Source organism: Megalobrama amblycephala, linkage group LG12, assembly GCF_018812025.1.
Source record: "Megalobrama amblycephala isolate DHTTF-2021 linkage group LG12, ASM1881202v1, whole genome shotgun sequence".
Lineage (NCBI taxonomy): Eukaryota > Metazoa > Chordata > Actinopteri > Cypriniformes > Xenocyprididae > Megalobrama > Megalobrama amblycephala.
In genome coordinates this window covers 29,331,836-29,358,861 of record NC_063055.1, presented here as the reverse complement: position 1 = coordinate 29,358,861, position 27,026 = coordinate 29,331,836, and the positions used below count along the sequence as shown (strand labels likewise).

Here is a 27,026-nt window from a genome sequence, read left to right as displayed (position 1 = left end):
CTTGTTAGGTACTTTATTTCAAAATGCCTTTCCGATCTGATCTGTGATAGGAAAAGGGAGATGAGCGAGCCAGCAAAAGGCGGATTCGAACCCACGTCGATCGCATCAAGAGCTACATTCATGTGCCATAAACCCTACAGCCTACGCTACTACAGACGTTAAAGAGACTCTGTCTTTTTAGCATTTAACTGAAAACATTCAATGGCTTAATTACAGCTTACACGCAATACTTTGGATAGTTGTTGGTATTTTAAGCAATATATGATGTAAATTCCCTGTTTTGGGTTGACTAGCGTAAAAGATATAAGCTCACACTCCTTTTCTCGGCTCCACTGCTGCTAACATTCTGATTGGAGGATCTCAAAAAATTGCCCACGACTGATCTAACGTATCCAGATATAAATGTGTTGCTCATTCTCAGTGGGAAGTGCCCAAGCAATGTTGCTCGGCAACACTGCTCAAAAAGTCGCCCCGTGTATCATCAACGATAGTCGGCATTCTGACATAGAACCCGGAAGCCTGCACTGACAACGTAAACAGTGTAGGAGAATGACGGGAGAGAGGAAATGGTTGAATAAAGTCGTTATTTTTGTTTTGTTTTTGTGCAGTATGAATACAAAAGTATTCTCGTTGCTTCATAACATTAAGGTTGAACCACTGTAGTCACATTGACTATTTTAATGATGTCTCTACTACTTTTCTGCACCTTGAATGTGGTAATTATGTTGCTTTCTATGGGGGATTAAAAAAAAAAAAAAAACTCACGGATTTCATCAAAAATATCTTAATTTTTGTTCAGAAGATGAACAAAGGTCTTATGGGTTTGGAACGACATGAGGGTGAGTAATTAATGACATAAATTTCATTTTTGGATGAACTAACCCTTTAAGTAGCTTCAATGTAGTTAACTACTTTTTGTTAATAACTTGAAGTCAAGTACTTTTTCAAAACAGTAGTTTGACTAGCTGACCTACATTAAATGAATAGCTTGTGCTTTGTAAGCTGCAGCTTAAAAGTATGTTCCCTAGTTCTGGTGTGTGCATGGACAAAAGTGTACAAAAAGGCGACCCTTTTAAAAAAGGGTAGCGGGATTGTAGAACTGCACTTGTCTGTGGCTCTGTGATGTAAAAAAAAAAAAAAAAAAAAAAAAGGAGAAAGTTATTCTAAGGCTCTTTATTTCTCGACTGAAGTACATGTGCCAGGCTTGCGAGTCAGAAACGCAAACAGTAATTACACCTGAGCAGTTTGAAGCTGGAGTTGAGAGATGCATTGTTATTTTAATGGCTCGGATGGGGAGGGCTTGAGTCGAGTGAAGGATGTGCACTTACCCGGTGTGTGTCTCGTTCACAAACGTCAGGTTCTGAAAGCCCAGAGGAGGAGTGTTACACAGCAACTTCAGACCCTGAGAGTGGCAAGAGGATATTTGATCAAACTTGATGAAAAAGCTTGCTAACCATCCTCCATCACAGTTCAGAGAGTCTGTTCTGCTGGCCTATATAGTCTGAGATAATGACACACTTTAGGGAAGCCTTTTAGTGTTCAAAATAGCACCCTATTAGTTCCACTATAAATCATAGCTTGAAAGATGTTCAAAAATTGTGCCTAAATAAAATAATTCCAAAATAAAATGGTTCTCAAAATATGGTGACATGCAAGTAATTCTATCATGCAAGTTCGTAAATGATAGAGTAAAACATTTAAAAATGCTAGTTCCTAGTTTGTTTGTTTTTTTTTGTTTTTTTTGCCTCCTTTGATCAGTTTAAAATAAATTTTAGTTGTACAAAAGTAGAAAAAAATGAGTCTTTTAATCTCTATGAGAGTTCAACAACTCATCACCAAAAACTATCTAGAATGGAAAGGTTGTGAACATAGAAGTTGGAATAATGTGTGTTTCTTTGTACTGTCATTTTAATTCTTTGCTGCCATTTAGGTCAACCATAACTAACATGATCACAGCCCTTGCAGCATCAGCGCTCTTCAAAGCTTTCAAACAAACTAACTACTTCTGTAAAAAAGACTAATTTGTAAACTTTTGTTAAAAAAGCTATCTTTTCTGTGCAACAGCATAGAAAGCACTTGAAATTAAAAAGTGACTTTCTCAACAAATTAAATCTCTTTTAGTTTATTTACAGAATTTAGGTAACCAGGTACTGAAAATTCTTCTTTGGGAAGGAGCGTTTGCATACACTACTATTTAAAATTTTGCTCCGGGGGGTTAATAAAGGCCTTCTGAAGTGAAGCAATGCATTTGTGTTAAAAAAAAAAAAAAAAAAAAAAATCCATATTTAACAAGAAGTTATGAAGTAAAATATCTAGCTTCCGCCAGACGTCCACCAGGAACTGGCGTAGCGTCAGTTAAGCTTTTTCCGTAAACTGAATAGGGAAGGCGTAGGACACAGTCTAAGCTTTTTGAACTGCGAGAGCCGTTGTGCTTTCTTCCTAAGTTGAATACAGAAGATATTTTACTTCATAACTCCAAATTAAATCTCGATAGTTTTCTTACACAAATGCATCACTTCACTTCAGAAGGCCTTTATTAACCCCAGAGCCGTGTGGAGTACGTTTATGATGGATGGATGTGGATAGAAGCACTTTCTTCAGCTCATACTCATTGGTCACGTTCACTGCCATTATAAAGCTCGGATGCGTCAGGATATTTATTAATATATCTCTGATTGTGTTCATGAGAAAGAAGAAAGTCAAATACACCTAGGATGGCTTGACAGTGAGTAAAGCTGGGGTAATTTTTAGTTGAAAGTGAACTAATCCTTTAAGAGAAAACAGTTATTTAAAACTGTAATAATATTTCACATTATTATTACTGTTTTTGCTGTATTTTTTAATCACATAAATGCAGTCTTCGTGAACAATAGTTTTTTTTTAAAAACATTAAAAATCTTTTTAAACCAAACTTTTGATCGGTAATGTATTCAAATATGGCGAGTTAAGATGTGTTGCACAAGATTTGACATTAATAAACTGAAAATATTAAAGCCTGTTTTTGCACACAGAGTTATATAAAAAAAGAAGTTAAATTGTGATTTTAGATTTCCCACAATCTTGGAATTGCAACTTTTTTGCCTAGTCCTTGACTTAACTGAAAGCAACTTACACTTCATCTTAATATATGTCAGTGCCATTGTTTTGTCTCAAGATCCCCACCAGTACTGTTTTTTTTTTTTTTTTCTAAGGCACGTTTACAAAAGCTAATTAAATGTCCAAATTTAACTAAGACCTACTCCTGACTTCATTTAAGCCCTGTCTTTGAAACCAGATTGTCTCACAATGTAACTTACCCCTGGTTTTACTAGACAAGCCTAGTCCCAGACATAAATTCATTTTGAGCTGTCTTAACTGAAAGCAACTTGCACACATTTACAAACCCGATTCCAAAAAAGTTGGGACACTGTACAAATTGTGAATAAAAAAAAGTGTCATTCCAAATATTGGCTCATTTTGGATTTCATGAGAGCTACACATTCCAAAAAAGTTGGGACAGGTAGCAATAAGAGGCCGGAAAAGTTAAATGTACATATAAAGAACAGCTGGAGGCCCAATTTGGAACTTAGGTCAATTGGCAACATGACTGGGTATAAAAAGAGCCTCTCAGAGTGGCAGTGTTTCTCAGAAGTCAAGATGGGCAGAGGATCACCAATTCCCCCAATGCTGCGGTGAAAAATAGTGGAGCAATATCAGAAAGGAGTTTCTCAGAGAAAAATTGCAAAGAGTTTGAAGTTATCATCATCTACAGTGCATGATATCATCCAAAGATTCAGAGAATCTGGAACAATCTCTGTGCGTAAGGGTCAAGGCCGGAAAACCATACTGGATGCCCATGATCTTCGGGCCCTTAGATGGCACTGCATCACATACAGGAATGCTACTGTAATGGAAATCACAACATGGGCTCAGGAATACTTCCAGAAAACATTGTCGGTGAACACAATCCACCGTGCCATTCGCCGTTGCCGGCTAAAACTCTATAGGTCAAAAAAGAAGCCATATCTAAACATGATCCAGAAGCGCAGCCGTTTTCTCTGGGCCAAGGCTCATTTAAAATGGACTGTGGCAAAGTGGAAAACTGTTCTGTGGTCAGACGAATCAAAATTTGAAGTTCTTTTTGGAAAACTGGGATGCCATGTCATCCGGACTAAAGAGGACAAGGACAACCCAAGTTGTTATCAGCGCTCAGTTCAGAAGCCTGCATCTCTGATGGTATGGGGTTGCATGGGCAGCTTACACATCTGGAAAGGCACCATCAATGCTGAAAGGTATATCCAAGTTCTAGAACAACATATGCTCCCATCCAGACGTCGTCTCTTTCAGGGAAGACCTTGCATTTTCCAACATGACAATGCCAGACCACATACTGCATCAATTACAACATCATGGCTGCATAGAAGAAGGATCCGGGTACTGAAATGGCCAGCCTGCAGTCCAGATCTTTCACCCATAGAAAACATTTGGTGCATCATAAAGAGGAAGGTGCGACAAAGAAGACCTAAGACAGTCGAGCAACTAGAAGCCTGTATTAGACAAGAATGGGACAACATTCCTATTCCTAAACTTGAGCAACTTGTTTCCTCAGTACCCAGACATTTGCAGACTGTTATAAAAAGAAGAGGGGATGCCACACAGTGGTAAACATGGCCTTGTCCCAACTTTTTTGAGATGTGTTGATGCCATGAAATTTAAAATCAACTTATTTTTCCCTTAAAATGATACATTTTCTAAGTTTAAACATTTGATATGTCATCTATGTTGTATTCTGAATAAAATATTGAAATTTGAAACTTCCACATCATTGCATTCTGTTTTTATTCACAATTTGTACAGTGTCCCAACTTTTTTGGAATCGGATTTGTATAAAAGCTACTTAAATGTCCTAATTAAATTAAGGTCTAATCCTGGCTAAATCTTAACCCTGTCTGTGAAACCAGGCCTTTATTTCTAATTTTAAACTTTGTTGCAAATATATATGTATTTTTGTTTACTTCAAGACATAAACCGGCATCCATTGAAAAGAGATACATCCTGCTAATCATCTCTTTTTGCACTCTACAGAATTACATGACTGTGAGTAAATAACTATTCCTTTAAGTCACTGATTGTCAGTAATTATCTCAGTAAAACTAGAGGGGGGCAAATGCAGACATCTCATAAGTACAATTATGGTTGCTGCTACATCCCTAGTTCTGTACAGATTTATTTGACAGGGCTGCTAAATAAAATCCAAGCATGCTTTTTAAATGACTTTTAATACAAACACCAGATAGCTCAAATTTGATTTATCTGGCTGGCTGGTCTGAGATTAATAGATTAGTCCAGGAGAGGTTCGATCCAATAACCCTCTGATTACTGCTCCATTAGCCTCGCATCCCAGCTCTCAGCACGATGTGCCCACTGGGACCAGTGCTGCTGGAAACAAGCTTAGTCATCTGCAGTTTTCTGAAAAGCTCTTCATAGCATGTGGGGAACTATGCTCTTGAGTGTTCATTATTTTTCTCTCCACTAATCCCTTTTTTCTCGCTATTCCTACCATAAGTAACACGTTTGCTGGCGCTCTGAAATCCCTTTGATCGTCCCTCATGATATGGGTTTGTGAAAGCAATGTCTGAGGTTTTCAGGTGAGCCTAAATCTGTGTACTTCCCCATCTGCCTCTGGCTGTTTGTCCTTTTATTATGTTCAAATAATCCTTTCATCCCTCACGTTTTCTCACCAGACTCTCTGGGGTGCATTGGTGACAGCACTGTCCAACCAGCGGCCTGAACCTGCCCAGGAAAGGAGCCACGCTTTTCAACTTCCTCCTGATTTTCACACTCCATGACAGCTACCAAAAGGAGAAACACACACATAAACATATAAAAGGGTTTGCCAGAAAACACAAAGAAAGGAATAAACTGAGGATTTGAAACCGGCACTGAGTGTGATAAAAGTGTCAGCACTTTCCACATACTTCAAGCGGAGATAAGAAACAATGCTCTAGCCAACAGTGCGGCCCTTGTTCTCTGCGCCGGGATGCAACATGTTCCAATTTTATCGTTTCTATGATCACTTCATTTGTTTCACATTTTCCAACATCAAAGTGAGACGGATCAATGTTTGAATGCAAACAGAGGGAAGGAATATGAAATCTATTCATGAGTGGTTACTACAGCAATTGAATCGTAATCAATTTGGGCCTTTGTGACAGAGTGCCGTCCCCTAAAAGATTTCCACTGAAGATGACATCAATTTAAATTGGTACTAATAATAACATTTTAGCACAGAAGGATAAGAGACATGGCTGAAGACAGTAGGACTGATTAATCATCATTCAAAGCTGTCTCAACAACAGACGCCATTACAAAGTCTCTAATCATCTGTGTGGGAAATATCACTTACAGCAATCAATTATTAAATAAGACTGCATAATGGATAGGGGGCTCCAGCACCCAGGTTAATTCTTTTAATCGCCTTTTCAACTGAAAATGATCTCTGCTGGTAATGTTTCATTGGCTCGGGCTCACCAAAGTGTCTGTCTTTGGAGTGATAAAAGGAAGAAAATATAGTCTGACATTCAGAAGAATTGCATTAGGCTGTTGTTTTTATTAAAAATTTATTCCAGCTAAAATTTCAGAGCAGATAAGATAATCAAATGTTTTAGTTTTAAGAGTAAAAGAGAAATATTATACAAATAATAAATATACAGTATAAATCAGAAAGCAAATCATTCAAACTCACTAAATATTTAAATGACTGAATGAAAAAACAAAAGGTTGTGTTCACTGTAGGGGAATCCAATTATTCTTAAATTTGCTTTCTCAGAACAACTTTTAAAACTGCAAGGCATCACTTTTGCTATCAGTGCAATTGAAATAGGCTGTAATGTTTTTACTAAAATCTCAAATTTCAGATTAGATAAGAATGCATTAAATGCATAAATAGCTAAATTACAATAATTATACATTAATTTAAGAAACTAATTGCCCTGAAATATGAACAAATTCGCTTTTTTTTTTTTTTTCTCCCAGATCAAACTGCAAAGTATCACTTTTGCTATCAGGGGTGTATTTCAGAAAGGAGGTTCAACAAACTCTAAGTTAAAACTTGAACTCTGAGTTGACTTACCCTGAGATGTGAAATTCTGAGATTTCGGTTTCAGAACAGCTGAACCGAGTTAGAATCAACCTACTCAAGAGTTTATTGAACTGAGTTAATGGGTTAGTTCACCCAAAAATGAAAATTCTGTCATTTATTACTTACCCTCATGCCGTTTACCCTCCAAGCGTGTGCACTATGACTCTGAAAAGCCATGATCAATGGAGCTCTGATATTACGATTAATCATGGCAACAGCACCCAACAAAAAGACGACTGGATACTTCAGTCAATACAAGTTTAATTCTTATCAGTGTTATAATAAAGTGAAAGTGAAAACTGGCAGAATGTTAAGTTATCAAACTAATATCCATTTTCATTGTATGCCACGTGCAGAAAAAAACAAAAAAAAAAAACATTAACAGGATACAATAATAAGAGTGTAAATGATTATATTTGTTATGCTGCGTTCACACCAGACGCGACTTGCGCGAATAAATCGCGCTATTCGCGCGTAGTTGGACGCTTGAACATTTTGAGTTTACTCACTTCATTCGCGCGTGAAAATCCCTTCACAACAGACGTGAATTCGCGTCATGAGAGGGGCTCTCCCGCTCCTTTATGTGTTCCAGACTCTCCCACTGCTTTCTGCACACTTCCTCTGAATAAACACAATTTGTCAGTGCGGAAATAATTGTAAATTACAGCGAATAAGCTCAATTGGTCGTCTTTAGTTGGCTTGTAGTCTTTATATATATATATATATATATATATATATATATATATATATATATATATTATATATAGCTCAAATTGAGTAAAGACCGTTTTGTTACAACTTATCAGACTATCCGACCTCCTCACTCACTTTCTTTCAAACACGATCCTTTTTATTTCTGTTTCTATAAATGTATGAAGATCTACAGCGATGATGATTTTGTCCTCCATTGTTGTTTCGAATTTCTGCCTCAGCTCGCTACGTCACGTCACTACTAGAGCAAGCTCCTGATTGGTTAACGCGGCGCGAAAATTCGCCAAAGTTCAGATTTTTCAACTTGCGTGATTCGCGCGAATCATGCGTTAAGCGCGTCAAACGCCCGAATCGCGCCGCAGGATGTCAATTCACGTCTTTGCATTGACTTAACATGTAAATCACTCGCGCTTACCGCTTCATTCGCGTCCGGTGTGAACGCACCATTAGAATTATAAATACTTTTATCATTATTAAACACTCGTTGGGCACTTTTCTTCCACTTTTAGAATATTTTCAATATTTATATTGAAAAATGCCTTTCTGATGTGATATGTGATGGGAAAAGGGAGAAGAGCGAGCTCAGTCGAACTCAAACCTGGATCAATCATGTCACAAGTTAGATCAACACAACTTATGCGCTACCTACACCACTGAAGCCGGTGATTCAAGTGTGTCTTTTGTAACCTTGTGTTGGTGGGTGGAGCTAGTGTAAATTTGGACTTAGCAATAGACGCTCCGAATAATCTTGTTTTCCATTTGCATTATTTTTATTACCACACTAGCAGATAATTTTACTTAAATAAAATGCACTTAATTTAGATGCTTATGCTTTAAAACGGGGGAGGAGACAAAAAAAAACCTGTGTTTACCAAAGAAAACCTGCTCCCGACCAGGTTAGGTCCACAGAGTAAGTTACTATGGTAACTTACCCAGAGGTTTAGTTTTGTGTTTTATTAGAACCGAAAACCCTGAGTTTCCCTTTTCTGGGGTTAACAAACTAAACCCGCTTTCTGGAATATATCACAGTTCCATGTTGGTTGTAATAGTAATGAGGCAAACTTGCGAGGATTGCTCAGACTGTGACGCATTAACAAATATTTAATTTCAATAAGATTTCAAAACATCTACCAAGGTGGTTCGGCTCGTGTTTGTAGATTTTTTTTTTCCTGCTATATGAATTTGAAATTTATATGAAAATGAGATTTCTCATTTGAAGTAAAATTGAAATTGTGATTATGGCTTGGAGTGCCTATCAATTTGCAAAAGGCTGCAACTTAATTATATAAGTGTATAGTGTGATGTGCTGCAGGTTTCAGAGTGATGTGAGGCATGCAAGCAGCTCATGATCCATTAAAACCGAGCATGATTTATAACAGGCAAAATGCAGCCTCTAGTGTAAAATCAGGAAAATGGTAGTTCCGTAAAAAGTCAAATACATGACATTCAATCAAATTACCTCATCTTTTATGGTCAAAACTGACTGTATCCACACAAGCAGTGTGCATGAGAGCATGCTGACACGCCGCATTGGTCGACAACGTATACCTTTGTAAAAGTGGGGTTTTAGCACTTACTAGCATTAAAGAATTAGTTCACTTTCAGATGAAAATTACTCACCCTCAAGCCATCCTAGGTGTAAATGACTTTCTTCTTTCTGATGAACACAATCAGAGTTATATTAATAAATACCCTGATGCATCCAAGCTTTATAATGGCAGTGAGCGGGACCAACGAGTATGAGCTGAAGAAAGTGCCTCCATCCACATCCATCCATCATAAACGTGTACTCCACACGCTCCAGAGGGTTAATAAAGGCCTTCTGAAGCAAAGCGTTTGTGTAAAAAAAAAAAAAAAATCCATATTTAACAAGATATGAAGTAAAATATCTAGCTTCTGCCAGACCACCTTCCGTATACCAGTTACGAAATGTAAACTGGCGTCACGTCAGTAAAGTTTAAGTTGAATAGGGAAGCCGTAGGACATAACATAAGTGTTTTGAACTGCAAGAGTTTAACTTTCTTCGTAACTTGAATACGGAAGGCAATCTGGCGGAAGATAGATATTTTACTTCATAACTTGTTAAATATGGAATTTTTTTTTTTTTTTCTTTCAGAAATGCATCACTTCACTTCAGAAGGCCTTTATTGACCTCCTGGAGCCGTGTGGAATATGTTTATGATGGATGGATGTGGATGGAAGCACTTTCTTCAGCTCATACTCGTTGATCCCGCTCACTGCCATTATAAAGCTTGGATGCGTCAGGATATTTATTAAAATATCTCAGAGTGAGTTACTCAAAGAAGAAAGTCATATACACTTAGGATGGCTTGAGGGCGAGTAAAGCTTGGACTTGCTGCAACCTACTGGCAGTTTTAGTTTAATTTTAAAAGTATCACTTTGTATCATATTTTTACAATCATTTCATATTTCTCTGTTTATTTTTTTTATTATTATTTAAAACATTATCACATAACATTATTTGTGCCATTGTAATTGAGTTCAAGCCACCTCTGAGTACCAACAGTGCAAGGATAACTTTTGTTGATAATGGTTTAATTTATTTGAAATTATTTTGACATTTGGATTATTTGGATTTTATAATAAAGATGACGAATGAACTGTTTACAATAATATCTAAAACATACATTTACAAAATAGATAGGGTGAATTTTCATTTCATGCCAACTTCATAAATCTCCCTACAGTTTTCACCAAAATAAAATATTTGAAAAGCAAATAACCATTGCAAGTGAAGAAATTAAAGACAAAAGTATTGCAATTTTACTACTGTAGTGTATTTTTTATTTAGTGTAATTAATAATATAATTAATAATATTTTTTTTTTTTTCAGCGCAGCTGTTTTACAATATATAATATATTACAATATATTTGTATATTTAAAATTATTCATTATTATTATTATTATTATTATTATTATCCAAACAGTTTGGCTTCCATACATTCCACCAGTGTGAACGTATTGTGGATCGAGACACACTTTCACAACTAGAAAGAGCTGAATCCACTTTTAAGTCCAGGTATAAGACATTTTGTTTATTCTGTTCAATTTGGTTTCTTGTTGTAGATGGATTTATGGATTTATTATTTTTATTATATTTCTAAAAGTTAATTTTTTTTCTTTATATTTCTTTATATTTCTAAATAAATTTCAGCACTTGGACCATCACGGACAGCAAACGGTTGTGAAAAAGACAAAAAAAGTTTGGGAAACACTGTTCTAAAGAATCCTTTCTGCAAAGGTATGCAAGGTTCTGAACCCACTTGCATTACCTAGAATTGTCATGTCTCAGTGCAGAAAATGTTCTCTCCAACCTAACAGACAATTGCTTGTTGAACCCTTGCTCAGAAAACTGCGTGCATTTCAGAGTAATTCAATAATTTGGTGGAGTTATTACTTCTACAACTATATTCTAATTTGACAAGTTTTCAACCTTACTCCTGACCAGGTGAGTACATGTATATCTTGCATCAATTATAGAAAGAAAAAGAAAAAAAAAAACAATATAACGATCCCACAAAGGTTATTGATGATTGACTCCTGACAGCGCGTGTGTATGAGCGTTTTGGCCGTGTGTGCGCATTCATTAATGGCGGCAAGAGTTACCTTACGCTTACCTGGTGCTGTGCTTTGAATCTGATTATGATAATCACCATCATTACAAACACAGATAACATTTTTCAATCTGATTCAGCAACGCTAATGAACCAATCAAAAATGGAATACATTTCAGTTCATTTTTCATCAGCGTTTGAGGGGAAGCAGCTTCTGAGAAATTTATCAAAGAGCTTTTTGACTTTGTTCACACTGCATCCAATTTAAGCTTGTTTTTCAAACAATTTTGCAAGTGATGAAATCAGATTTTTTCATTTAGACGGTCATCATCTATAGAGGTTGCCATAGTAATAAAGTAATGAGCCCGTCTAAAAGCTTTTGTCATATTCAGTGTTCTTATTATTGTCAACATTAGTATAATCAAAGATATGTCACATTCTTACATTTTTCCCTACTCTATTACACAGTGCTTATAGTTGGGGACACATAATATAGTATTCAGCAATATTATTGATTTGACTTTACTGACACTATTGGATGACATCACGGTCTTCAACAGAGCTGAAATGAACTTATTCCATATTTGATTATCTTTACACAGTTACTGAACAGAACTGAATCTGACAATGACTCTTTTCTTTTTAAAGTTGCTTTACAGCAGAATTGAATTCTGTTAGCACCAGCGATCATTATCTTCCTGTTTTTCACTGTAAAGCTGCTTTAAAACAATCTGTATAGTTTAAAGCGCAATATAAACAGAGGTGACTTGACATTAGCTCATTATTTTGTGTTATAGATCCAACCTGCCTTAGAATAAAGGATTACTAGTTGATCAAAGACCCGACCAAGAACCCTCAAGTGGACTGAATCATAGATAATCTACATATGAGCACTGTTCTGATTGAACTCAAAGTGAGCAGCTCTTCAGGGGTAAACCAACACTGCCAACAACAGCTGGGAGAAGATGGGATGGCGTTTAGACTAATCGTCTGCAGCTGGTCTGGGTTATGAATTCAATTATCTTCTAGAAAGTAGGTGGATTTGGAGATGGGAGGGATGAGTGAAAATATGAAAGAGCGGTCCTTTATCGTTTATAGATATTATGGCTTCTTTGTTGAGTATACTGTACAATGACCAGGCAATATAAACACTGGATAAATTAAATTGACCAAAAGTAATAGTAAATACATTTATAATGTTACAAAAGTAGCCAATTTCAAATAAATGCTTTTGAATTTTACATTAATCAAAGGATCCTTGTTTATAAAAAAAATTTTTTTTTAAATCATACCAACGAAAACATTTGAACGGTAGTGAGTGTATACACACGCATATTTACATATACATATTCCTATTGGAGCTTTTCCACAGCGTGGTGCGACTCGGCTCGCTTTACTTTCAGTTTGCTTTTCCACTGCAGTTAGAACCGATTGAAAGTGGGTTTGATTATAGACTGATTGTGTAGTTGTGTAGTGTAGCCATCTCTACTGCCGTGGATCCGCTCCTCGTCTACTGACCACGATACCATTGACCATTTCTTTTTTCATGTTGTGTGCGACAGTCATTTAAAGCAAGCCGTTTAAAAAATTTGCAACAACAAATGATACTGCGGTGGCTGTTACTGACTATTTAAAGGTGCTAAAGAGGATGTTTTGTTTTATACATTTTTGCAATATTACTTGAAACTGTCTTTACTAACTGATAATAGACTATTTATTAGGTGCACTGAAAGTAATAATATTAATATACATCATCTGTGCACGAGGTAGGGCCTTAAAAACATCAGCCAATCGTTTACGTGATCATCGCGTAAACGATTGGCCCTCTGGGTTGTCAATCACTGCCGTGACGTTCCTTGTGAGAGACGAGCGCGGCTGCGCGCTCCAGTAACTTTCCACACTCCACAGGCACAGCATGCAATGTTTTTGTCAGGAGACAGGAGTAACAACTGCAGATTATGAGTTACCTGCGGTGAGTCCGACATAATGAATCCACTAACACGACACAGCGAATGCCGGTAGTAAACACTCGTGTTCCAATACTCGTGCATGAGGCGTTCCTTTCTTACACATGCGCTCATTTCAAAAACTCAGTAACAGTCTTTGGATTCTCAGTCGACGAAAAAATCCTCTCTATCACCTTTAAATCTAGCGGGTTTGGTGTCTCATGTTTCAAATCCAGTGACACTAGTAGTGACGATTCTCTTTAACAAATTAATGATCTTCAGTGTTTACACGTCACATTTAGTATCGGAACGGCGCGCTTGGAACCTCCACCGAGGTGGTGCTATTTAAGCGAGCCAAATCGTGCCATACCGAACCGTACCATGCAGTGGAAAAGCACCGTAAGTGTGCAGAGGCTTAAAGTGATAGTTCACCCAAAAATGCAATTTGTCATCATTTACTCACCCTCAAGTTGTTCTAAACCTGTATGAATTTCTTTCTTCTGTTGAACACACAAAAAAAAGATATATTTTAAAGAATGTCGGTAACCACATTAAACAGTATTTTTTATTTTTTTTTCCATACTATAGAATCAATGGGGCCCAGCAACTGACATTCTTCAAAATATCGTCTTTTGTGTTCAGCAGAAGAAAAAAAAAAAAAATCATACAGGTTTGGAACAACTTGAGGGTGAGTAAAAAAATGACAATTTTCATTTTTGGGTGAACTATCCCTTTAAGTTGCCACTGCATGGGAGACAATACATTAATGGCATTGTGTGGAGAAAAAAAAAAAAAGAGATTTCTAAAGAGATTAAAAGTACACAAAGATTCAGCTGAATGTAAGGAACTGCCCAGATAAAGTAACTTTTAACTTCCTCTCTTAGCCTTAAGTTAATTTAATCTAAATGTTCTGCAATCTTATAACATACAGTACTTCTAACCCCATATAGATGTGTCAAATGAAATTATAAGTCTTACCGCAGGGCGTTTGGGCTGGAAAGAAACAGCAGTTTCACTGGAAGGATTTTTGCTGACTGGGTCCATGATTCTTCGAACCAAACTGCTACCTTACCATTAGAAGAAATCCTGAAGAAATAAAAATAATAGATCATTAAAAATGCATACTGTTTTATCAAGAGGTGAGTTTCAGTAGCTCTGACACAAACAGAAACAAAGACACACTTGACACAACCAGTGGGAAGAGGCAATGCACATCTTTAAATGAGAAAGAAAAAATGCAAAAGACCATACTCCTACTTTTATATATTAGAGTTTTTTGTCCTTTTAAAAGGGATAGTTCACCTAAAAATGAAAATTATCCCATGATTTACTCACCCTCAAGCCATCCTAGGTGTATATGACTATCTTCATTCAGACGAACACAATCAGAGTTACATTTTAAAAATATCCCAAGTCCTCCAAGGTTTATAATGGTTGTGAATGACCCAGATTTTGAAGACAAAAAAAAAAAAAATGCATACATCCATTAAAAAAAAAAAAAAAAAAATGACTCCAGGGGGTTAATAAAGGCCGTCTGAAGCGAATCGATATGTTTGTGTAAGACAAGTATTCTTATTTAAAATTTTATAAAGTAAAATAACGAGCTTTGGGCGCAACAGCTATATGCATTCGATGTACTCGTTCTACACAATGACATGACCTACTAAGCATTAAAGCATAGGATATAGTGTAGTACGCTATGTCACATCGCGGAAGTTATTGTTTTCTGGAAGTACATCGAATGTATGGTTGTAGTGCTGGAAGACTGTTATTTTACTTTATAATTTGTTAAAAGGTGCAATATGTAAGATTTCTGTCCGCTAGAGGTCGCTAGAGGCCTATTCAAAACAAAACCATAGCTTGATAACGCCAAGTTTGAGCGTGGAATCTTTGGACGTGTGGTCTTCACATCACAGCCGGTGCAAACAATCGGGATAGGACTCGGGAAGAAATCATGTTCATGGATGTGATTATTAACGTTACTGTAGTATGAAGCAGAGCAGGACCGAGTGTTGTGGGAGCTGAACGAGGCCGCTGGAGCGATTGCGCAACACACGCCTCATAAGCAGCAGAACTTTTATTATGCCACAGTCGCCGGCGCCACTCCCGCTTTTCCGGTCGTGAGTATGAGGTAACGCAGCTCTGTTTATCATATTAGATACATTTGAGAGTGTTGAAAATGATGTTATAACGTTACTCTGTGCGTTCGCTCGGTGGCTGCTGTGAGACACTTGTTTGAGACACACTGCAGTAAGCTAGATTGATATTACAATATCATATTAAATGCTGGATGGCTTGTGTTGATAAATGGCATTCATTTTAAAACGTACTGTATGATGGAGAAAATTCTGTATTACTTACTAAAAATAAAGCTGCATCTGATTATGCTCTGTTAGCCACTTGACAAAATAGTGTTCTTCTTTGAGGCATGGTAAAGCATGGTTCTAGCAAAAAAAAAAAAACAAAAAAAAAAAAATCAAGAAAATTAGATTTAAACAATAAGACTAAACATGTTGAGCTATATAACAACAATTCGTTTTGTGTCTATAAATATATCAAAACAGTTGTTCCCTTGTCTATTAAAACGTGTAATATATTAAATCTTTGGTGTTTCCATGGTTTCTACAAAATAAAACCAGAAACCGAGGGTAACGCAGGTATGACGCCATTGACAGGCGACTCCTCACACGTCCCGGAGCCTTAGTTAAAATTGCAATTTTCTCACAATTTACAAATAGTTGGAAACATTTAGGATATTTTAAGTACTCAAGTGAACAAAATATATAACACTGGCTTAGTAGTTTTTGGATATTTTACTGCAAAAATCTTACATATAGCACCTTTAAATAAGGATATTTGTCTTACACAAACACATCGATTCACTTCAGAAGGCCTTTATTAACCCCTGGAGTTGTATGGATTCATTTTTTTTATGGATGGATGCATTTTTTTGTCTTCAAAATCTGGGCAGCCATTCACAACCATTATAAACCTTGGAGGACTAAGGATATTTTTTCAATATATCTCCAACTGTGTTCGTCTGAAGGAAGACAGTCATATACACCTATGGCTTGAGGGTGAGTAAATCATGGAATAATTTTTTTGGGTGAACTATCCCTTTAAAGCTTAGTAGCTGTGGTCACTATATAAGACCTTTGTGAAATGTCCTCAGAAAAAGCATATGGGTTTGGATTGTTTGGAGTAAATAATGATAACTTTCACTACGGGATGACCTCTATTACTGTATCTAAAAAAGTTCTGCTGACTGCAAAACGACTGACGACATCTAACTGAAAATTAATATTTAATTCATAGGGACTACAAATTTATTTTTTAATTTATTTTTAATAAAAACGATCCTATAAATTAAGGGAACACACGTTGGAAGTTTTCAACTCTGCGTCTGCGTCATTAATATTGAAATCCAATGAGCTTCCTCTCTCCAATAATAACAGAACAAGCATAAACAAGACCAGGCCTAAAATCTCATTCTCCCAGCACCCTCAAAAACTTCATTATCCCTATCTCTTTCCAAAGTGGAGTGTGTCCTGGCAGAATATTCTGGCCTGCTCGCTGTTCATCAAACCTTTCCCCTGTAGCTACAATTATTTCATGTCCGACCATCTCCATATCTCTAGTAAGTCCTGTTTTCATTTCTCACTCGTTTTCTCCACACCCGCCTCTGCATTGCAGTAATGGACGCAACTATGCTTGTTTAATTTTGTGCATTGTTGCATTACGAAATATGTCAGAAAGCATAACTCAAAACACGGAGCGCTATAACAAGCATTAGTGTAAACTGTATTTATGGCCAGTTTCTGTGGAACATTAAAATACTTTGTTTTGCTTTGTTTTTTTTTTTGGCTATACGTTGGAATTCAAAGGTCACCAAAAGAGTTTCTTCAAACCATTGTTCAAAATACCTTCTGGAATGACATGAGGGTGAGTAAATGATGACAGAATCTTCTATTCTGGGTGAACTATCCTTTTAAAGTCAATGTTTATAGCTAGCCACCTGAATAATAACAAATCCACTTTAATAGCACAGACATTTGAAGCTAACTATCATCCCACTGAGTACTAAAGTTTGTTTCCGCCACAGCAACAGAAGAGTGCACTTTTAAGTATGTTCAAGGGACCTGGCATCTGCATACTAAAATGTTTGTGGCCTTGTTTCTTTCTCATTATTTAATTTTCATTAACCAACCTAAGGGAGGAACAACACTGCCAAAAGAAAAAGAAAAAATGAAGAGTACCTTCAGGAACCCGATTTGAAAACTATGCACTGATATGGACAAAAACCGTTTGTGGGTCATTGCTGTTATGCAGTACCTTTTGAACTCGGTGGCTGTTCAGTTGTGTTTTTCACATTCCATTGAATTAGTAGCACTCATTTCACTACTAATGAGCACTTTGTATGCAGCAGAAATACATTTACTAAGTACTTTTGTTTCATGAAACAATGTATGCGGTGTATTATCTAGATCATTTTGTGGAGAATGTGCAGACTATATGAATATCTACTGTATGTCTGTCACTATTTATCTGTTAACACTTAGGTGTAGGCGTTTCTCAATATCAAGTTCGGCAAGCTTGCATGTGCATCTTTGCTAAATGTGAACTCTGAATCGGAACAGTACTTGGACAGCGAATGATGGCACTTTACAAGTTCACAAGAACAGACAAGAACACATAATATTGAGAAACTACTGACTCTATATAAAGCTACATAAACCTTACATCCAACTGGGGGTGTAAAAATATATCATTATATCGATATATTGCAATATAAAAATGAGACGATATGATTTGGTGACGTAAACAATATGATTTGCGACACAGAATTAGATCTATCCAAGACTCACTGTATTTATAAGGCATAATTCATCAAAAATGTAAATTCTGTCATCATGTACTCACCCTCGTGTCATTTTAAACCTATAAAAATTTTCGTTAATCTTCCAAACACACCTGAGCGATTTCTGGCACTTTATTTAAAGTCAATTTCCCTAAAGCTTAAAAGATCCGGTCTAATCCGATGATGAACAGATTTACAAGTAAACATGGAACTTCAGAACAACTTGAGAGTGAGTATATGGAATTTAATTTTTGGATTAACTAACCATTTAAAGTTTGGGAATAGTCATTTTGACATGCTTTCCAATTATAACCGTGCTTCTTTGTACTGATCATCTGAAGCTCATACGTGCTGAAGCGGCTCTCCTCAAAGTGAAAGTGCAAACATCATTTTAATCACCATTTAGGTTTAGTAGTATGATAATCAAAAGTGTTTTAGATGGATTATTCTTACCATGTAAGTGCATTAATAGAGGGGGAGACAGGAAATAGTGAGCACACGGCTGTGTAAGAGATCCAACAAATGTCTGCACTGAAAACGTGAATGTATTGTGAGGAAAAAATGAATGTTTACAGAGTTTCAGAGGCAGTACTACTACATTAAACTACTATATATAGCTAATGTTGAATATAAAGTATAATAATGCAATGGGGGAATATTTGTAGGTCCTGACAATGTTAAATGTCCAGTGAAAAGGGGCCTACATTATTTATATGTAGTCAGTGAGAGAGTGTAAGCATGTGTGTCTAGAATACTGAATTTTCAGCTTCAGAATAATGAATATCTTTATTCTGCTATTGCCCAGTGCATTGGGGACCAGGACCAAGTTCAAGTTTACCACCCCAAGTGCATACCAAATGGGAGCATTTTAATCAGCAGTTAACTTTTAACAGTGTGTATCATAAGTAATAATAATAATAAACAAAATTCTTCTTTATTCTGGCTTAAAATATTGGAATATATTAGTATCGCGAGTTCAGTATAGCGATTTGTATCGAATCATGATGAGTGTCTCTTTAAACCCATCCTAACAACTGTGTAGAATTTAAATTCAAAGGTCTTACGGGTGTTGAACGGCATGAGAGTGAGTAATAAATGACAGAATTTTCATTCTTGGGTGAACTAACCCTTTAATATTTAACATGAAAACGTACAACATGACAGTAATGACCCGCGTATTTTTATTTTACCACGCAAGTGGCGTGACTCACCAAACCCGCATCACTCACGAGACTGATGAGCCGCGAGCACCTGAAGCTCGTGAGTCAGATCTACTTCACGCGCACAGATCATCAACGCGCATGCGCTCAATCAAAACACAGCAGCAGCACATGCAGCTCCTTTCTTTTTGATATCTGGCTCACGTTAGAGAACTGCCGTGCGTCATTATAATATTATTTATAAAGTGAACAATACAATATAGATTATTTACTAACCTGGCCCCAAGAGTTCCATATGGAAGTGTATTAAGAAAAAACATTCAGGGCACGTAGCTTACAAAAGCTGTCTGCTTCTTTGACGGACAAAAGTAGAACAGCTCAAGGGTACGAACTCCTTTAAAGTGTGGTTATCCATTATACAGAAATAGGGCTAAGAGAAAAACAACAATCACTTCCCAATCGACCCGCGCGCATTTAATAATATAAAAAGGCCTCGGCATTAATATGGGAAGAAATCACGCAAAGCGAGGCTTGATGTCACCCGGTGCTTGTTAAAGTTCAGCAAAATCAATATTTCACACTGCTCATATTAAAAGAGTTAAGCTACAAAATCAATTCAGTGTTTTGAAGAAGTAAAGAAAGAATGACTGGCATGCATCACTCACCTGCAGCAATTAAACTTGCTGTTATTTATGCAGCTCATCCGTTCATCGCCCCCTACAGGTGAGGACGTAAAAGTTATTTTTATTATTTTTATTATTTTTATTATTATTATTATTATTATTATTATTATTATTATTATTATTATTATTATTATGTAGTATCAAACAATGAACAGATACAAAGACAAAACAGACAGAACCTATACAGGAATGAAAAAAACAAACAAATAAGAGAAAGGAAAAATAAATAAATAAAAATAACATCATAAACGCATACAGAGGAAGCATTATGCATCAGAGGCATTACCAAACAAATCATCATAAGATTTCAAAAATCTGTCAAATTTCTTGTTTTTAATCAATTTAAGAGATTTGAGAAATGCATCAATTTCAATTAAGAAATTTGAAAAGGTAGGCTGCGAGTTAGAGAATTTTTGCTTATGAATAAAACATTTTCCAAACAACATTAAAAAAAAAAAAAATTAACAATATTATTTACTGGAATATTAGTTGAACCTTTATAATAACAAATTATATCTTTTAATTGAAAGGATTTGGAAGAATCAAGATGTTTACCTATATGAAGATATAAACTATTCCAAAAGTTTTGAGTTTTTTCACATTGGAAAAATAAATGGATCAGTGTTTCCTCATTATTCCCAGAGGACGTAAAAGTTCACAAATATTCTGCATTCATGTTTGACATCACAAGCTAAATTCTAATTCATCACCATATTATATTATATTATATTATATTGTATTATATTATATTATATTATATTATATTATATTATATTATATTATATTATATTATATTATATTGCTGAGTTGATAAAAGAATGAATGAAATTACACTTGATTTAAAATGCTGTTCATTCTTTGCTTCAGTTGTTTTTGCTTTAACCAGCAGTTTTTCTGCAGTCAGTCTCACACCTAACTTTAGGTCCACCGTGACCTTCTGTAGCTTATTCAGCTTTTCTATTATTCTCTTATTTCCTTTATTTTGACAACCCCCAAAACTTCTTCTCTCCCTGCTGTATTGTCTTCTTTTTATTTATTTCATTTTTTGACATTTTTGATTTGCCCTGCCTCTTGTCTTATTTATTTGAACAGGATTATGCTGGTACAGATGTCCGGATGTTGAATAAGTCATCATGTTTGCCTGCCTCTCCAGAAAATTGTAAAAAGTTCCCTGTTTGTTCAAAGGACATCTTGAAGCCCAGGTCTCATTTATGTTCTGGCTTGGAAAATGTTTGTAAGGTTACCATCACTTCATCTCACAACAATCCAACTGATAATTTCATTATAATACTTTTAAAATGAAATCATTTTGAAAGGTTTTTGGATATGTTTGATTTCACGTCATAGAGCCGCTCATGCAGATATCACCACGTCTTTTTCTTCTTTTGATACAGTGCCATCCTTTGGCATAAGATAATGTGACCTGATACATAAAAGGCCAGCTGCCTAGGTAATAAGAGATGCTCGCTGATTGCATTAGCAAACACTGTTTCATTTCAGTCCAAAAGCACAAACTCCATCGTAGTGGATTTATTATTACAGGCAAAACATGAATAAGTTGATGTAATAAGGGATTAGACCTGGTGATTTTTTCAAAAAGACTTTAAGATCTCCTGACATAACATAATTGAAATAGGATTTACGTGAATCCTACAGATTTTAAAAGAATCTTGCCGTTATAAAACAAAGACAGATAACAAAGGGGTTACATAAGAGCACTAATACAGATTTGTCAAAAATGAATAATGACGGATTTTCAAAAATATTTTCAGCAGATAAAGATACTGAGAGTGTAAACACATTCAGAATCCTTTGGATTTTTGATCTTTTAGATGCCACGGACCACCAAATATTTACTGTTTGGAAAATATTTAGTTTCTATTATGTTACATTTTTCTACTCACCATATTGCTGTGCTTTACTGTTATTTTTTTAATCAATATTTTATTAATTTATTTTATTTTATTTTTTTACAATTTTTTTTTTCTGTAGGCCTAGACTTTTTCACGGATTGTCCCTTGCAGCCCCCTAGGGGTCTCTAGACCCCAGTTTGAAAACCCCTTGTTTTTCTATATATTTCAAGCATTCATACTCATTTTCTTCACACAAAGTCGACAGCTAAACCCAATCTTTAGCCGAGTTGCTTTGAATGGTGCTTATGGCGAAAGGCATTTGTGGTTCAAAAGACAAAAGCAGCACAGATACTTGGTGCAGATAGTATCGACTGAAGAGGCCTCTAAATAGCTGAAGTGTTGTGAATAACACGGTGTGAGTGTAGCCTACATGTATGTTTTTGTAGGTGATACTGTCAGTTAACATTCATTCGGAAAGGAAATTGTGTGACGTCAATGGCAGACGTTGTCCAAGAGGTTTATTTTTTGCACAGTGCAGGTACTCTTGCGTATCGTAGGACTATGTGAGATTACCGCACTCTTGTGCGTGCGTGTGTGTGTTTGTGTGTGTGTGCACCATGTAGGTGTAAAAGTGGGTGCTTACAAATGAGATATGACCCTGTCTGTTGAAAATAACAATACAGTATGTTCTCTCTTTTGTCTCTTTTCTCTTTTTTTCTCCTCACCCTTGGACCTTTTAGTGATTTTTGCTTTTTTATGTATAGAAAAGCACTTTTCCGTTTTTCCACCCTCTCCAAAACATTCATCATCGCCCACATTTGTAAATATACACATTCAGGAAGAAAAAAAAATATTTCCCAACAATGATTTTCACTGCTAGTTTTGGTCTGGGGGCTGTGTAATTATTATTATTTAATTATTAATAATATAACGCGTGCATTAGCCTAAATGCTGTAGTTTCGTAATTCAAACTTTATATTGAGTAAATTATAAAAATCAAATTGATTTGAATTTGCAGCATCTTAAAGGATTAGTTAACTTCAGAATTCAAATTTCCTGATAAGTTACTCACACTCATGTCATGCAAGACGTTTGTCTTTCTTTCTTAATTCAAAATGAAATTAAGGTTTTTGAGGAAAACATTCCAGGATTTTTCTCCAAATCAAATTGCAGTTTCAGTGCAGTGCAAAACCATCAGTCATTTTCTGAAGAAAAAAAAAACAAAAAACATTATATATATATATATATATGCTTTTTAACCACAAATGCTCGTCTTACACTAGCTCTGTGATGCGCAATGCATTACATTAACACGTTGGAAAGGTCACGCATGATGTAAGCATTTTTTTTTATTTTTTTTTTTTTAGAAAATGACAGATTGTTTTGCAAGATAAGACCCTTATTCCTCAGCTGGCATCATGTAGAGCCCTTTGAACGCTGCATTGAAGCTGCAGTTTGGACCTTCAAGTCGTTGGTAGCCGTTGAAGTCTACTATATGGAGAAAAATCCTGTAATGTTTTCCTCAAAAACCTTAATTTCTTTTCAACTGAAGAAAGAAAGACATCTTGGATGACATGAGGGTGAGTAAATTATCAGGAAATTTCTTCTGTGAAACACAAAAGTAGATATTTTGAAAAATATATCAATCAATCAATCAATCAATCAATCAACATTTATTTATACAGCCCTTTACAACACTCAAGGTGAACCAAAGTGCTTTCCAATAAAAACAAAACAAGGTAAACAAAAATTAAAAAGCAACAAGAAAATGAATAAAATACACAAAATGCCACCACAACTGCTAGATATTAAAAGCCAGTCTAAATAAGTAAGTTTTAAGCTTAGCTTTAAAAAGGCCCAGGTCAGTGATAGTGCGCAATATTTCAATCAATATTGAAATACAAAATGGTATGGGAATCAATGCTCTTCAGAATTTCTTCATTTGTGTTCTGCAGAAGAAGGAAGTCATACAGGGTTGAAATACAGTACAGTCCAAAAGTTTGGAACCAAGATTTTTAATGTTTTTAAAAGAAGTTTCGTCGGCTCACCAAGGCTACAGTTATTTAATTAAAAATAGAGTAAAAAACAGTAATATTGTGAAATATTATTACAATTTAAAATAACTGTGTACTATTTAAATATATTTGACAAAGTAATTTATTCCTGTGATGCAAAGCTGAATTTTCAGCATCGTTACTCCAGTCTTCAGTGTCACATGATCCTTCAGAAATCATTCTAATATGCTGATTTGCTGCTCAATAAACATTTATGATTATTTTCAATGTTGAAAACAGTTGTGTACTTTTTTTTCAGGATTCCTTGATGAATAGAAAGTTCAAAAGAACAGCATTTATCTGAAATACAAAGCTTCTGTAGCATTATACACTACCGTTCAAAAGTTTGGGGTCAGTAATTTTTATTTTTTTGAAAAGAAATGAAAGAAATGAATACTTTTATTCAGCAAGGATGCATTAAATCAATCAAAAGTGGCAGTAAAGACATTTATAATGTTACAAAAGATTAGATTTCAGATAAACACTGTTCTTTTGAGCTTTCTATTCATCAAATAATCCTGAAAAAAAAAATTGTACATAAATATTTTGTACAATTGTACACATTAAATGTTTCTTGAGCAGCAGATCAGCATATTAGAATGATTTCTGAAGGATCATGTGACACTGAAGACTGGAGTAATGATTCTGAAAATTCAGCTTTGCATCACAGGAATAAATTACTTTGTGAAATATATTCAAATAGAAAACAGTTATTTTAAATTGTAATAATATTTCACAATATTACTGTTTTTTACTGTATTTTTAATTAAATAAATGTAGCCTTGGTGAGCAGACGAAACTTCTTTTAAAAACATTAAAAATCTTAGTGGTTCCAAACTTTTGGACTGTACTATTAAGTGTGAGCAAATGCTGACAGAATTTTCATTTTTGGGTGAACTATCTCTTTAAATTGCATCTGTCTTTTTTTGTATAAAATGATCTGCTGCATAAAAAACATGAAATTAAACACTGCAGACTAGATGCCTAGTGAATGAATTTCCAATGTAGTATGATAAAATACTCATAGTAAGACCAACAAAAGACTAATCTTAAGTCTACTGAGAGCTAAGGATATGTTTCTGACAGAGATTAATGAGTGTGGGCTTGTGTCTTATAATAAAGACAGAATCGCATGCAACTCATTAATAGTTAAGAGAATATGTTTGCTGATTGAATCCCAGTGAGAACGTGCATTGAAATAATATGCAAGTCCACACGCTAAACACATCAATAGGTTAAAACAGTGCTCCTGGCATCCCAGGATACTTATAAACCCTGTTAGTATTGAACAAATTTCAGTGCAAATATGTGGGGGGACTAAAGGACGATAAACAGAGTCTGTGGATGTCTGTGTGAAGATAAGAGTTCCTGACACCACTAATACCAAATCAGCAAACTAATCGAACCTCTATTCGTCATTATCCAGTCAACTGTTTCCTGAGCCACAATTCCTGTGGGCTCTGATGAATCATTGAGAATCAGAAATAGATTGAGAAAGGGAATCACTGGCATGGAAGGTGGGTTGCTAATTGTATACCAATGGTAATTAATGTGGGAAAGAGAGGATGAGAGAAGCCCTATAACTGGAAGGGACTGGAAGGGACACTCTAAGAGGGATCTAATTACTGCAGATGACATGAGGGGATAATGACCAGTGGGTTACTGATTTTTACTGCATCAGAATGTAATGAATGGCTTTACAGCAGTGTTTTCAGAGTTCTCAAAGTCTTGTGTTGTATATAATCATCGTGTTAAACAAACTTCCTCTCAGGGTCAAAACAGCAGCTATGTTTTGAAACATGGTCAGCGCTTAATGATGGGTTGAGCATTTCATGTGTCCATGAAAAAACTTCCCACAGCATTGATTGCCAAAGGATGGATCATATTTAGAAATTTCTTCTATTTCCAGTAAAACTTCAGTCAAAAGTATCCATCATGATAATTAATTTAATACAATTAATAAAACAAATATTAATAAATTATTAAAATAGATGTGGATTTAACATAGAAATCAGACACACGATTTTTGATACAAAAATAAAATACCTAAAATGCGTTCCAACAGCTACTATAGTTACTGTAGCTCAGATTACTCAAAGGTGCCCTAGAACTTTTTTTAAAAAGATGTAATATAAGTCTAAGGTGTCCCCTGAATGTGTCTGTGAAGTTTCAGCTCAAAATACCCCATAGATTTTTTTTTAATTCATTTTTTTAACTGCCTATTTTGGGGCATAATTAGAAATGTGCCAATTCAGGGTGTGTGGCCCTTTAAATCTGGTGCGCCATGCCCCAAGAGCTCACGCTTGCCTTAAACAACATAAAAAAAGTTCACACAGCTAATATAACCCTCAAAATGGATCTTTACAAAGTGTTCGTCATGCAGCATGTCTAATCGTGTAAGTACAGTGTTTATTTTGATGTTTACATTGATTCTGAATGAGTTTGAGGCTATGCTCCGTGGCTAATGGCTAATGCTACACTGTTGGAGAGATTTATAAAGAATGAAGTTGTGTTTATGAATTATACAGACTGCAAGTGTTTAAAAATGAAAATAGCGATGGCTCTTGTCTCCGTGAATACATTAAGAAACGATGGTAACTTTAACCACATTTAACAGTACATTAGCAACATGTTAACGAAACATTTAGAAAGACAATTTACAAATATCACTAAAAATATCATGTTATCATGAATCATGTCAGTTATTATTGCTCCATCTGCCAATTTTTGCTATTGTCCTTGCTTGCTTACCTAGTCTGTTGATTCAGCTCTGCACAGATCCAGACATTCTGCCCTTGTCTAATGCCTTTCATAATGTTGGGAACATGGGCTGGCATATGCAAATATTGGGGGCGTACACCCCGACTGTTACGTAACAGTCGGTATTATGTTGAGATTCGCCTGTTCTTCGGACGTCTTTTAAACAAATGAGATTTATATAAGAAGGAAGAAACAATGGAGTTTGAGACTCACTGTATGTCATTTCTTGTTATTTAACTATGCAGAGGTAAATTCAATTTTTGAATCTAGGGCACCTTTAAGAAGTTATTGCTGGTTCTGATACA

At 35.6% G+C, this 27,026-nt stretch overlaps 1 protein-coding gene across 7 annotated transcripts in view; it reads right to left on the bottom strand.

Annotated features, from left to right (window-relative positions):
• Positions 1-20,066, bottom strand: part of gpat2 (glycerol-3-phosphate acyltransferase 2, mitochondrial) — an 82,823-nt gene extending 62,757 nt beyond the window's left edge. For 2 of the 7 annotated variants that reach the window (XM_048210515.1, XM_048210518.1), the window contains exons 1-4: positions 19,648-20,014; positions 14,332-14,439; positions 5,721-5,831; positions 1,329-1,402 (exon numbers count right to left, since the gene is read on the bottom strand). In XM_048210515.1, the coding sequence (XP_048066472.1) occupies positions 1,329-1,402; positions 5,721-5,831; positions 14,332-14,397 (251 nt within the window). In that variant the 5' untranslated portion in view covers positions 14,398-14,439; positions 19,648-20,014. Of the gene's footprint in view, positions 1-1,328; positions 1,403-5,710; positions 5,832-14,331; positions 14,440-19,422; positions 19,488-19,647; positions 20,016-20,036 lie in introns of those variants that run through there. The other 5 variants (XM_048210516.1, XM_048210517.1, XM_048210520.1 and 2 more) reach the window with 5 other exon arrangements.
• Between the last annotated feature and the right edge of the window lie 6,960 nt (positions 20,067-27,026).